Raw genomic sequence first — 13,097 nt, forward strand, 5'->3', positions numbered from 1 at the left:
TAACTTTGTGGTTAACTTTTAACTTTGTGGTTCTATGACCGTCCAATACCTCGTAATACTAAAGCTCTAACAGGCAACATATGGTATTTGAGATCATTAAGGTTACTTTGCTACATAATGTGCTGTATTTGGCACTCGTGACAATATTAAATTATACATTTTAATTTAAGTGTTGCATTTTAGAAGTGTTTTAAAACCACTCTTGTAAAGGAAACAGAAGGAACATTGCCATGAAAAGGTATGGTAAGCCCAGTTTGAAGGTACATGAAAAATAAGAGAGCAGGTTCCCGTCAATGTTGAGTCAGAAAAGATGGTTTGTAAAATGATCTCTGATAGAGAGAGGCCCTATGGAAAGCAAGCACTATCTTTCCGTTGGTCAGGATCAGGCCTGTTAAGTTTTCATATCAGGCTCCAACTGAAAGCCACACATATAAATATAACCAAGTATATCATTTATCTTAAAAAAAAAAAACTAGAACTACAGGAAGTTCTTACTTATTGTCAAGTAATGGCTGCAGTTACATGGTGGTGGCTCTGGAAAAACAGCATATCAGCAAAGAGATAAAAATCAAGGAAAGAGCATCATAGAAATTTAACCTTGAAAAGTGCAGCTTTAGTTTTTCTCGAGTCTGATGGCTTGATGTGAATTGCGTTAATGGCATGGAGATTTATCAATAGCCTACAACGTCAACATTTAAATTTGTGCTGAAAAATAGGTTTCACTGGAAGCTGTTCAAACTGCAGAATTAGTAAAGATGCAACAGTGATTTAGAGATAAGTTATAAAAAGTGACAAAATGTTCCTTATCTACTTACAAGTGGAAAAAAGAATTCAAAGTGTGGGGGGGATGGACTCTTAGCCTGAGATGCACCTGGCAAGGTAATCAGGCTGGAAAATGTCCCTGAGAAGGGAAGAAAAAAAGAAAGAGAGAAGGGAAGCAGGCAGGAAGGGTGGGGGTGGGGGCGGAGAAAGATGATGACGTGTTCACACACTACCTTCCTTTTTGGTCAATTATAAATGCCCACTATTTCACGGATCAATGGGTGAATAAATGAACGGTAAATGGCTTCACTATAGGCTTTAGTCTCTGGAGCATTTACCCCAGTGTGAGTGAGGTATTAATCCAATTCTAGTCTCAGCAGTCTGAAAAGTGAAATAAACCGCATACTTTGGTACTCTTGGAGTTTCAGGTCATACTTATAATCCGCAACCATTGGGTCAGCTCTTGGGAACGGAATGTCTTCATAGTGTGGAGCGGAAATGCTGGAGAAATCAACGGTGGTGAAGGGCTTGATGTCAAAGGAGTGGGAGTGGTCGTCCATCACAGAAAGATCCACGGAGCTGATCCCAAAGTTGGTGGGCCAAAACGGCATCTCTGTGTCCACCATGGTAATTTCTGAAATGGAGAAAAGAATAGGTATGACGTTAGTCCTGGAGGACAGTGCCATCCTGTAAAGATCCACAGAAAGGGAACAGAAAGAGTCTTGGGTCAAGTGATGTCACCTAGGTGATCATGAGGAGAGCAGGGAACACAGCCGCCTTCTTAGTGCCGTCCAGGCTGTTGAACTAATGGAGGGAAGTCACCCCTTACCTGGACGTCACAGTTGAGGACCCTCTAATAGTGTCACGTGTACGGCATACCCACATCAATGTCCTAGAAACAGCCCTGCTCTCTTCAGAGCAGGATGGCTTTCCTAAGGGTATCTGGGAATGGGCCTCGTGTTTTTTCCCAGCTAGCAGAGAGCTAAAGAATGTAGCTCTCAAAGGCTGACTCTTGCAAGAGGTTAAAGATTCCAGCTGTGGTCTTCATAAGAAAAACAAAGCGCCTTGAAAACACAAATAAGGAGGCTAGGGCTGTGAATGTGCTTCAGTGGTTCCAAGAGGACGCATCAGGCACGGTTTGGTTCACACGTCTGAATATCTACATGAATAAGTACCCAAACAACTTGAAGTTATCTGTGTTACAGTACAAACACTACACTGGTGATAGCTTAAAGGTCATACGGGGTCTCAATGACATCCAGAAAAAAGTGTGTGCTCCTAATGGCAGGGGCAGCCATTGAACAAATTTCATCTAAACCTACCTGACCCACGTCACTCCATTTACTTTGCCCATCTCCTCAGCATGCTTATTTTCTATTTCATTATCCATTTTTCTTAGTATATATTACTTTCCTATCAAAATACACCTCTCTTGTCTCAACTGCAATATCCACAAAAGTAGGTTCATCAACTATTTCTCATCATGCCTATTGCAAAGTTCTTCTGTAGACAAAGTAAAGGTTGACTGAGTTAAAGTTAGTGTATATGCTTCTGTATGAATACTGGGAAATGAAAATAAGGATGCAAAAAACGTCTGGGTTGCAAGAAAAATTGTCTGCTCATCATTTTACTGGTTTATTTTTGTTTCACTTTTAACATATGACTTCAGTGACTGCCTGCCAACCAATGTCAGGCTTCTCAACACAGGAATCATATCCCTAGGGATCATGTCTTTTATTGAAAAGTTTCAGGGAAAATTTTAATGAGAAAATAGTTATTTATGTGTAAATAAACAGAGCAAAAAATTCACGTGATTTTAAAGATATACTATGAAACTCCTAAAAAAACTTTATACTTGTAGTACATTTCATGGCTAAAAGAACGCTATTTTTATTTTTATATTTTCTTTTTTTTTTTTTTTTTTTTTTGCGGTACGCGGGCCTCTCACTGCCGTGGCCTCTCCCGTTACGGAGCACAGGCTCCGGACGCGCAGGCTCAGCGGCCATGGCTCACTGGCCACTCCGCGGCATGTGGGATCTTCCCGGACCGGGGCACGAACCCACGTCCCCTGCATTAGCAGGCGGACTCTCAACCACTGCGCCACCAGGGAAGCCCAAGAACGCTATTTTTAAAAAAGAATAGACTATTTTAAAAAGCAGCTTTAGGTTTACTTAAAAATTGAGCAGAGGGCTTCCCTGGTGGCGCAGTGGTTGGGCGTCCGTCTGCCGATTCAGGGGGCACGCGTTCGTGCCCCGGTCCGGGAAGATCCCACATGCCACCGAGCGGCTAGGCGTGTGGGCCATGGGCACTGGGCCTGCGCGTCTGGAGCCTGTGCTCCGCAGCGGGAGCAGGCCACAACGGTTAGAGGCCCGCGTACCGCAAAAAAAAAAAAAAAAAAAAAAAAAAAAAAATTGAGCAGAAACTACAAAGTTCTCATATACCCTTTTCCCTTTCTTCCTCCCCCGCAAACCCTGAAACACACAGTTTCCCCTATTATTAACGTGCATCTCCCCTATTATTAACACTCGTATTAGTGTGGTATGCTTGTTGACAAAACTGATGAACCAACAGTGATACATTATGATGAACTAAAACGCACAGTTTACAGTAGAATCCATTCTCTGTGTTGTTCATTCTATGGTTTTGACAAATGCGTAATGTCAAGCATCCACCATCACAGTAGCACACAGGATGGTTTCACTGCTCTAAACACCCGCCGTGCTCTACCTATTCATCCCTCCCCTCCTCCCCCGAGAACGCCGACTTTGTTGTCCTCTTCTACTAAGGGCAATTTTTGGTGGAAAAGCAGGGGAAGCACTGACCTACATCATAAATTGAAAAGTCTCTGCGTGGCATTCAAGGCCCTCCCTGACAGTCTGCCTTACTTTTTCAGTGTCATTTTCCACTCGGGATCCCAGACCTCACCCCCATTCTCATCAGTGCTGTGCCTGGGCGCATCCCACGGTGTGCCCAGGGCAGACACTCTGCACCGTCTAGTCCGCTCATGTCTGTTCATGCTGCTTCCTGAAGCTGTTCACCCTCCTCCTGTCCCTCAGCACCACCCGTCAAAACTCCCGTCTGTCTTTCCCACGGTAGTGGGGAATCCCACACTGGTCCAAATGCTACTCTCTCCATGAAACCTTCCACGAATTCTCCAACTTAAAAACACTCTCCATTCTCCGTGTTCCCACAGCACTGAGTACCTCTCTTTCCCTCTGGTATAATTATTTGGATAAGTATCTCCGCTGTTAGATTTCCAGTTCTGGAGCAAAGGACAGGGTCTTATTATTCTGTTTTCCTTTTAGACCTTATGCATAGTTGTTGTTTACTAAACGCTTGCCAACTGAATGATCATATTTTATAGGGAAGGAAAGAACAAGTATTCATTTTTCTGTGAAAATGGAAAAAATAAAGATACTTTCTCAGTGGTTTAGTTTTGCTAAGACTTAAGCTCCCCAGAAAAGATGTAATCTTCAATATCATAAATAAAGTACAGTTTAAGCTGTAACTCCTCCTCTCAACAACGTATACTCAGTTTTTCTCTTCTGATAATTGCAGGAGGAAGATTAGGGTACTGTAAACTTTTCCTCTACATAGAAAGGACAAAGGAAGAAAGAAAAACCATTTGCCTCTTCATCTCTATGAAAACAAATTATCCCAGTACACACTTTCCTTCCCCTCTTTCCCTTCTCCTTGTCCTCTTACTCTGGGACATCTTGACCTAAACAATATTACTCCACAGGGGCCGTGGTTACTGGGAGGCACAGTGGTTTCCTAGACATTTTATTTTGACTTAAAGATGGGGTCCAGGGAGCCTGCTTCTAATTTTGTCTTCAGAAAACATAAGCTACTGTTTCTGCCAAGCTGTAAGTTGAGTAGGTGTTTTTCGTGACTCCATGCAATTACTCATGAAAGAACAAATGAACAAAAAGCTTGCATGGACGACAGTCCTTCTCAGGGATAAGTAACAATGTCTTAACTTTCCAGCTGGGTGAGAGAAGTGCATTACATCAGGCACATCACTAATTTCACAGCCTTTGGTGTGTTTCAAGCAGGCAGGAGTCTTGAGGCAGACACTGTGGGGAAGGACGTAGTCGTGTGCCATTTACCTCAGACCTTCACCTTGGCTTTAAACTCTACGATACTCAATGAGCAGACTTCGCAACACGCCAAAGTATAATGTAGTTCAAACAAAAAGACATATCATGCAAAAACACAGCAACTTCTCTCATCTGAGAGGCATCATTATTCGGGAGTATGGAAGTGGGTCAGAAAAGATGTTAAATGATAAAAATCAAGCACTAGAACTATACAGTTTACTTTTGGGGTTCTATGTTGTCCCTTATGAAATGAAAAGAAAAACTTCTACTAGAATGTCTAGGGAAATGCTGCACCTCCTTAATAAAGACATCAGCTAATATTAATAGAACCCTAAATCTCTGCTAAGTATTATACCAAATACAATGCTTGGACTGTCTCACTGAATGCTCACAATGGCCCCATGAGGTAGGTACACTTATAACTCCCCTTAAAGGAGAGGAAACTGAGGCACAGTTATGGAAATAACTTGCCTAAAACCACCCAGCTACTAAGGAGTCCAGCTAGGTTATGAACCCAGATGGTCTAAAACTCCACAGCCTGCACACGTGACTTTCTAAACGTAATACTGATTAGAAAAACAAATCTCTTCCTGATCTTCTAGTTCCATATTAAATAACAATTAATTTCGACGAAGCTTCGCTGAACACCTATGATGTGCCAGGTACAGGGGGCTGGGGATGCACTATGAAGGGTAATTTTCAAATGGAAGCTTCATTGGAGAAACATGTTAAGCTGAACAAGAGTGGGTGCAGGAAAGAGCCTTTCCTACATGTCTAAAACTTAGTAGCCCTGTTGGAAGTGACCTTAGAAAGACACTTAATCACCAAGTTTTTTCAATCTCTTCTCATTTGTTTCAGTTCAAGGTCATGGTACTCATAAATATTATTCATCCAGCCCCTCCTTATTGATCTATTCAAATCACTTTGCAGTGCGAACTGACCTGTGAATTTCCTAATTCCTCTCCCGTTACAAGAGCCGATATCCAGAGACAAAAATCACTCTGAAATGTCAGAGCAGAAAGGGCGTTTTGGAGATAATCTAAGCTCCCCATCTGGCAGTTGAAGAAAACCAGGCAAAGTGATGTGCTCAGGAGCTCAGGGGAAGAGGCCGAGTCCACGAGAGTCCAGGTTCTCTGTCTTTCACCCCTAGCATCCTCCGCACTGCATTACGAAGTCGTTACCATGTGTAAATACGTTGAAAAGGGGACTTTTTAATCTATACCAATTTTCACAGATCCAGACTTTCCGGTCTTAACTAACACACAGGAATGACATCAAATTTATGAAGGAAAAATGTCTCATGCAAGGAGCCATCTACTGGTTGACAAATTAGAATAAAGAAATTGGTAGTAGAATTTGTTTCTAACAAAAGTAATAAACTCCGAATTCATCAAAAGGTTTAGGGAACAGTCTCATAAAGTGAGCGTCGTATCTGTCCAAGTCTTTACGTAATAAATACAGATGTGTGTATTTTATTTGTTTGTTTGTTCGTTGCAGGTTGCTGTTCTGAACATTAACAACTGAAGATGGAGAGCTAGTAGCGAGTTAGAAGCCCTGGGTTTGAATCCTGACCTCTTTCTTGTCAATTTTGTGATCTCTTTACCCCTAATTATCCCCATCTGTAAATAATCATACTGCCGACCTCACAGAGTTGCTGTGAAGATTCAGTTAAATAATACATGTAAAGCATCCAGCATAGGGCCAGAAAGTAAGTTCTCCATAAATGTAATTATTGGTAGTCGTGGTAACTTTTGTCACCAGAGTAACCAGGGTACTAGAATCATGTAAAAGGTAGGCTAAAAGCTCCCCAACGCTACCACTAGGGGACAGGAAAAGGAAGAAACAGCAGCAAAGTCCCATTGTTCAAAGAGGATTACGCCTAAAACAGATGTCCTGTTTTAAAGGCCTCTGCAAAAGGAGAGTCCACAGCCTCTCTGGGTTACTCATTCCAATGCTAAACTGCTCTTCTGTAGCCAGGAAAGTCTATGTCTTATCTGGCGTTTCCCCAACTGTGTTATACATATGTTAATGATGTTCCTTTTAAAATAATTAAAAAGAAAAAAAATTCTGATGGGCAAATAAACTCAGGAAATGCTAGGTGAAGCCAGTTTAAATGGGTCTATTGCAGGACTTCTTAGAATTATATGCTAATAATCCACGAGAAAATACAAGAGAGGGGAGGGTATCGCACACAACGTTTGAGGAGTTTACCATCTGATGGAACAGAGTTTGTGAAATGATGGTCTAACCTATGTTGTTGGAGTTTGTACATTTTTCTTTCATTTTCTAAACATACAGTTATCATCCTCTGCGTAGTTGACCTTTACCACATGTACTTGAAAAGTTTTATTAAGTTATCCCTTAGGTTTTCTTTAACTTTAGAGTGACTAAGGGCAAGGATTTATGTTGGTTAAAACAACGAGAGAAAGGATTTCTAACTTGCACCACAGAGAAAGGAATCACTGTAAAGACGAATGCTCTTTTTACAGAGACTATCCTAAAAGCCTCCAGGCAGGAAAAAAAAAAAAAGTCCCCTAAAAAGGGTTAGGAATCAGAATGACACTGAACTGCTCAAAAGCAGCGCCGGAAGCTAGAAAATCAACAGAGCAGTATTTTCAAACTTCAAAGAAAAAAATTATTTCCAACTTAGAATTTTATATTCAGCCCAACCATCACTCAAGTGTAAGAGGAGAATAAAGACATTTTCAGAAATATGAGACCTCAAAAAAAAGTCACCTCCCGTTTGTTTTTCCCTAGAGTTCTACACCAGAACAAAAAGGAAACATGGGATCCAGGAAGCAAAAGGATTGAGGTACAGGAGAGAAGTGGAAGGAAGACCCAGGACAACAGATCCTGAGCAGAACCTGTTTGTTTAGAAAATGGATCAGAGGATGCCGGTGGCCTCATGAGATTCCCTGAGAAACGGCAATGCCTGAGACATGCAAATGCCCACTCTGAGGGAGAGTTTGAGAATGAACTAGTGGCAAGGTATGGAGAAAAGGAACAACAACAAAAGTGAGTAATTACTAATTAAAAAAAAAAAAGAATGATTAACTCCAGAAAAACAAACAGCTATTCAGGGTCAGAAGTAAAACTGTAGGGCCTTCCCTGCTGGTCCAGTGGTAAAGAATCTGCCTTCCAATGCAGGGGACGCGAGTTTGATCCCCCAAACGAAGCCCGCACCCCGACACGAGAGCCCGTGAGCCACAAGCTACAGAGCCCACGTACTCTGGAGCCCACGCGCCGCAACTAGACAGAAGCCTGTGTGCTGCAACGAAGACCCGATGCACCCCCCCCAAAAAAGTAAAACTGCAGTATACTGTCCGGCTCAATTGTAAGCGCACTTCCAAAATTACTGCGATGTAAACACAGACAACTAATTTCACCTAAAATTACGAATAACCACACTGTGAGGGTGGGTTGCGGGAGAGGAGGAGTGTAGGTTTTGAGAAAGGGAGTGTGATGGCAAAGGGCTAAATTCTTATCTTCTGCAGCAGTCAGCCAGTGGGTAATCAACACAATTTAACAAATCGCAGTATAAGCATGTTAAACATACAGCAGTAAAGACCAGGAGACGTGCTTTAAAAAGTTAAAAATCATTGCCTCTGAGAAGTGGGAACCAGGTGTAGGTTGAAGACTGCAGTTCTTCATTAAAAGCTTTGTAGTACGATCTGACTTCTAAAACTGTGTACAAATATTACTTTGATGAAACTAAAAATTAAGTTAAATATCTTTAAACTGCAGTATTTTCCCATGATTTCACCTAACAGAGGGAGTAAATATATTCCTTGTCTGTTTCCCAGTCCTCTTAAAAGGACTTATCATGCAATAACCTGGAAAAGTAGAGAAAATTTTAATGTAGTTTTAAGTAAAATAAAGGAGTATCAGAAAATATTTCTGATACTTGACCAACAGATGACTGTCCTTGTGACTCAAGCATTTAAAAAATAAATTCTATCAATTCATTTCTTTTCCTTCACTGGTATGATGAGTTTTAATTAGCAAAGGAAGAAAAAGACTCTGGACCCCATTAGCAGAAGTATAGTTTAATAGTAGCTAATTATTTTTAGGCACTTATCATATGACAGGCACTGTACCTTAGACCCATTACATATGTAATTTATAATTTGTTAATGTAAGTATAATTTAGAAATGTACATATAGTAATATAACTTACATATATAAATAGCCCTATGGGTTGTAAACAATTATAATTACTACCCAATAGACTGAAAACATTAGATAGAAAGAGGTAAGTGATTTGCCCAATACAACTAATAGGTATTGGAACTGGGGTTGAATTCTGTTATGGTTTCTCTGAACAGAGAACCTCTTATTTTGGACAACAGGAATTAAGAAAAGGATAAAATTCCTTAGTGTGGAATTTTAGTGGATTCCTTAGTGTGTCATTTGTTTCTTTAATATAAGAAAATATGTTTTCATTGTGTTGTCTACTTAGACTATATTACAAACCAAAACCAGTGCTTCTGTCCTGGTGATACTCCCATCGATAGCCTTGGCAGAGGTTGAAAGCATTCTAATACGTATCTTTATATGCACATTTCTTTATAAAGAGCCAGAAGGTCTCATAGCAAATTTCCAAATTCAGACCAACAAAGGACATATGATCAGCTTTGGAGAAGTCCATGCTAGTTTATGCTTTCTAAAAATTCATTTTCTCTTGCATGGGCCACATCTTGTATAGATAGCTTGCTTAATCCAGTCCTGAGGTATCAGGGGACAGGAAAGATGATAGGATCATGCCCTCACCCAGAACGATCGTTTCTTCCGCTACCTTAGCTGGAGATTCAAGTCCTCTTTCTCATCATGGTCAAACTAGTTCAAGGTTGGTTCTTCTGCTAAAACCACCTTCACATGTTTCTAAAAGGAGACTTACTAAAAACTAGTCAGGACTAAGGCTAAATCTGTTGAACAGTTAGTTACTCTGGTTTAGCTGAAACTCTAGCCTTGCCTAGCACACACCAGCAGCCAGCGAAGACTGGTACTTAGGTCAGAAAAAAGGAACTGGAATGTTTCCTCCTGGCCAGCTCCTTCTGCACAATTTGGTTTTGGTTTTGCAGTGGCAGGGGAAGGAAAATGGGAGAGAGGAGACCGAATGGAAAGGAAAAAAATGCAAGGAATGCTCCACAAGTTTGTAGCTACTTAGAAAAGAGGGAACCACCAAAGATCTCCCAAAGGACTGTTTCTCCTTGCTTTGTCCACCCGTCAACCACTGTAAGGGACCTCCTGCAAGAGATAGAGTGGGTAGGTGTTTTTAAAGAAAACTTTACTACTGAAGCATCTCTAATAGCCTGAAATTATGCTAGAGGGGAAAGCTGGCCTTACTCAGAGTTGTTTAGTCTGGCAAAGTGAGTGATACACTACGCTTCTGTTTACTCTTTTGTTTTCAATTTACTGTGCCAAGCACTCTTAATGAGAAGACAATGGTCTTAAGCTATACAAACTCTGAGAACAAAAGTGTCAAAACAGATGTAGCCAGATCACTTGTGGTTATGGGATGAAGTGCAGATTTCCACTAGCAATACTGTATATTATCTTAAAACATATTGCCATGTGATATTAAAATATCCTTAGTAAGCACTTTTCATTCTAAGTCCTCCTCCTGAGCCATTATAGCATTACCAGAAATATTCTACAAGTAAACATTTGATACAATACAACACTCATCCATGAGTTCAAAAAACCTCTTCATTAGGAAGGGTGAGAAACTTCATTAATCTGATAAAGAACAGCTATTTAAAAAAGACGAAACAACTAAAGTAGCCATCATACTTGACAATGAAATACCTAAGCTTTCCTTCTGAGGTCAGGAATGAGATAAGGATACTAGCTATCATCAACACTGGAGATCCTATCCAATCCAACAACAACAAGACACAGAATTCGAAAAGTAGAAATAAAACTAACATTACTCACAGATGCCATGATTGTATAAAAAAAATAATAAAACCATTACAGTTAAAAGGAGAATTTAGCAAAGTTCCTGGATATAAGGTTGATGTTAAAAACTCAACTATATTTCTATAAGCCAGCAACAAACAGAAAATGACATTTTGAAATGATGTTTACAATCGCATCAAAACCATCAAATACCTAGGGAAAAAAATCTAGCAAAATATGAGTACAATCTCTACGCCGAAAACTCAAAAGTATATTGAAAAAGTATCTAAATAAATGAAGGGACGTGTCATGTTCATGGACTGGAAGGCTCAGTATTATAAAGCTGTCAATCCTCCCCATTTATCTATAGATTCAGAATAAATTCCAATCAAAATCCTAGCGTTTCTGCCTGGAAACTGACATGCTGAGCCTAAAATTTATGTGGAAATTTAAACGGCCAAGACTAGCCGAGGCAATCTTGAAGAGAAGAAAAATGCTGGAGGACTTATCCTACCAGATACCAGAACCAATGATAAAGCTACAGTCATTAAGACCAGATGTTGGTTGGTGCAAAGAGAGAAAAATAGACCAATGCAAGCCCAGAATCAATGCCACGTGTAAACGGTCACCTAGTTTATGAAAAAGTGTCACTGTAGTAGGGCAAGGATAATATTTTCAACAAGCAGAGTAGGTAAACTGGGTATCCACACAGAGGAAGAAAAGGTTCAACCCCACCTTATACCACACACAAAAATCAATTTCACGTGAACTGCAAATCTCAGGGTGAAATATTAAACAAAAGAGCGTTAAAAAGAAAAACTAGGGGCTTCCCTGGTGGTGCAGTGGTTGAGAGTCCGCCTGCTGATGCAGGGGACACGGGTTCATGCCCTGGTCCGGGAAGATCCCACGTGCCGCGGAGCGGCTGGGCCCGTGAGCCATGGCCGCTGAGCCTGCGCATCCGGAGCCTGTGCTCCGCAGCGGGAGAGGCCACAACAGTGAGAGGCCCGCGTACTGAAAAAAAAAAAAAAGAAAAACTAGGACAACGCCTTATCAACCTTGGAGTAGGCAAAGATTCATTCAACAGGATATAAAAAGCACTGCCCATAAAAGAAAAATGTGATACACTGGACTCTTATTAGGATTAAAAACTGTTCATTAAGTGAATAGAAAAGCAACAGAGTGGGAGAAGGTATCTGCAATACACATATTTGATGAAGGTCGCTTTAAAACTCATATCCAAAGTACCTGATATAAAAATAGGCAAAAGACTTGATCAGGTACTTTGCAAAAGAAGATAGCCAAATGGACAACAAATATTTTAAAAGGTGCTTAACTTTACAGTCATCAGAGAAAGGGAAATAAAAATTAGAATCAAAAATTACAAGATGATACCACCACTTACCCACCAGAGTGATAAAATGAAAAAGATAGAAAATGCCAAGAACCAGGAAAGATGTGGAGTGAATGAAACACTCAGACAGACACTGCTGGTGGAGGTATACACTGGTACGGCCGCATTCAGAACCGTTTGGTAGTGACTCAAGGCTGAACACGCCCTACAGCCCAAGTATGTATCTAACAAAATGTGTATACTTGTTCACTGAAAGACCAATACGAGAGCACTCACAGTTGTACTGTTTGCAATACGGAAAGCCACCTGAACGCCCATCATCAGTAGGGTAGGAAGATATATTGTGATATATTTGCACAGTGAAATACCTACCATCTAGTAATGAGAATGAAGGGCAGTTACACTCAATAACACGATTAATCTAACAAACAAGTACTGAGCAAAAGAATCCAGATACAAAAGAGTAAACCACGTATGATTCTACTTACATGAAGTTCAAAAACAGGCAAAACTAATCTTTAGGTTAGAAATTAGAATAGTCAGAGAGCTTCTGGAATGCTGGTATTGTTCTGTTCTTTATCTGGGTGCAAATTACACAAGTATGTTCATTTGTGAAATGATTTACACATTTTCTCTAATAAAAAGGGTAAATAAGAGAGATGTTTCATACGGGTCCGGGAAGTCGGGGTTGATAGAAGGAAACGTTAAGACCAACTACATAGCCAGCAAAACCTCTTCCATTTGTATTACAAAGGATTGGTGTAGAATTTCCAGGGCACTCATTTGACAATTTTCCTAGTCAGAAGTTATAAAGCAGTATTGAAATGAATCTTAGTAAACTACCTATTTTTTAAACTGGCTTCCGTGTACAATAAAGGCTAGATACATATTTAACCAAGGTTCTCGAATCAGTGTAAACAAGGCAGGTAAAAATTCACAGGGTGCACACTTCATCCTAAGGAATGAGTATTAGAAGTTATGTT

The 13,097-nt window shown here is 40.4% G+C and overlaps 1 protein-coding gene across 5 annotated transcripts in view; it reads right to left on the reverse strand.

The window, feature by feature from the left end:
• PPARG (peroxisome proliferator activated receptor gamma) overlaps nt 1–13,097 on the reverse strand; it is a 130,099-nt gene that overhangs the window by 49,228 nt on the left and 67,774 nt on the right. For all 5 annotated transcript variants that reach the window (XM_065886489.1, XM_065886490.1, XM_065886488.1 and 2 more), the window contains one exon: nt 1,169–1,396. In XM_065886489.1, the coding sequence (XP_065742561.1) occupies nt 1,169–1,388 (220 nt within the window). In that variant the 5' untranslated portion in view covers nt 1,389–1,396. The remainder of the gene's footprint in view (nt 1–1,168; nt 1,397–13,097) is intronic.

The sequence above is a fragment of the Phocoena phocoena genome, chromosome 10 (genome assembly GCF_963924675.1).
Source record: "Phocoena phocoena chromosome 10, mPhoPho1.1, whole genome shotgun sequence".
Taxonomy (NCBI): Eukaryota; Metazoa; Chordata; class Mammalia; order Artiodactyla; family Phocoenidae; genus Phocoena; species Phocoena phocoena.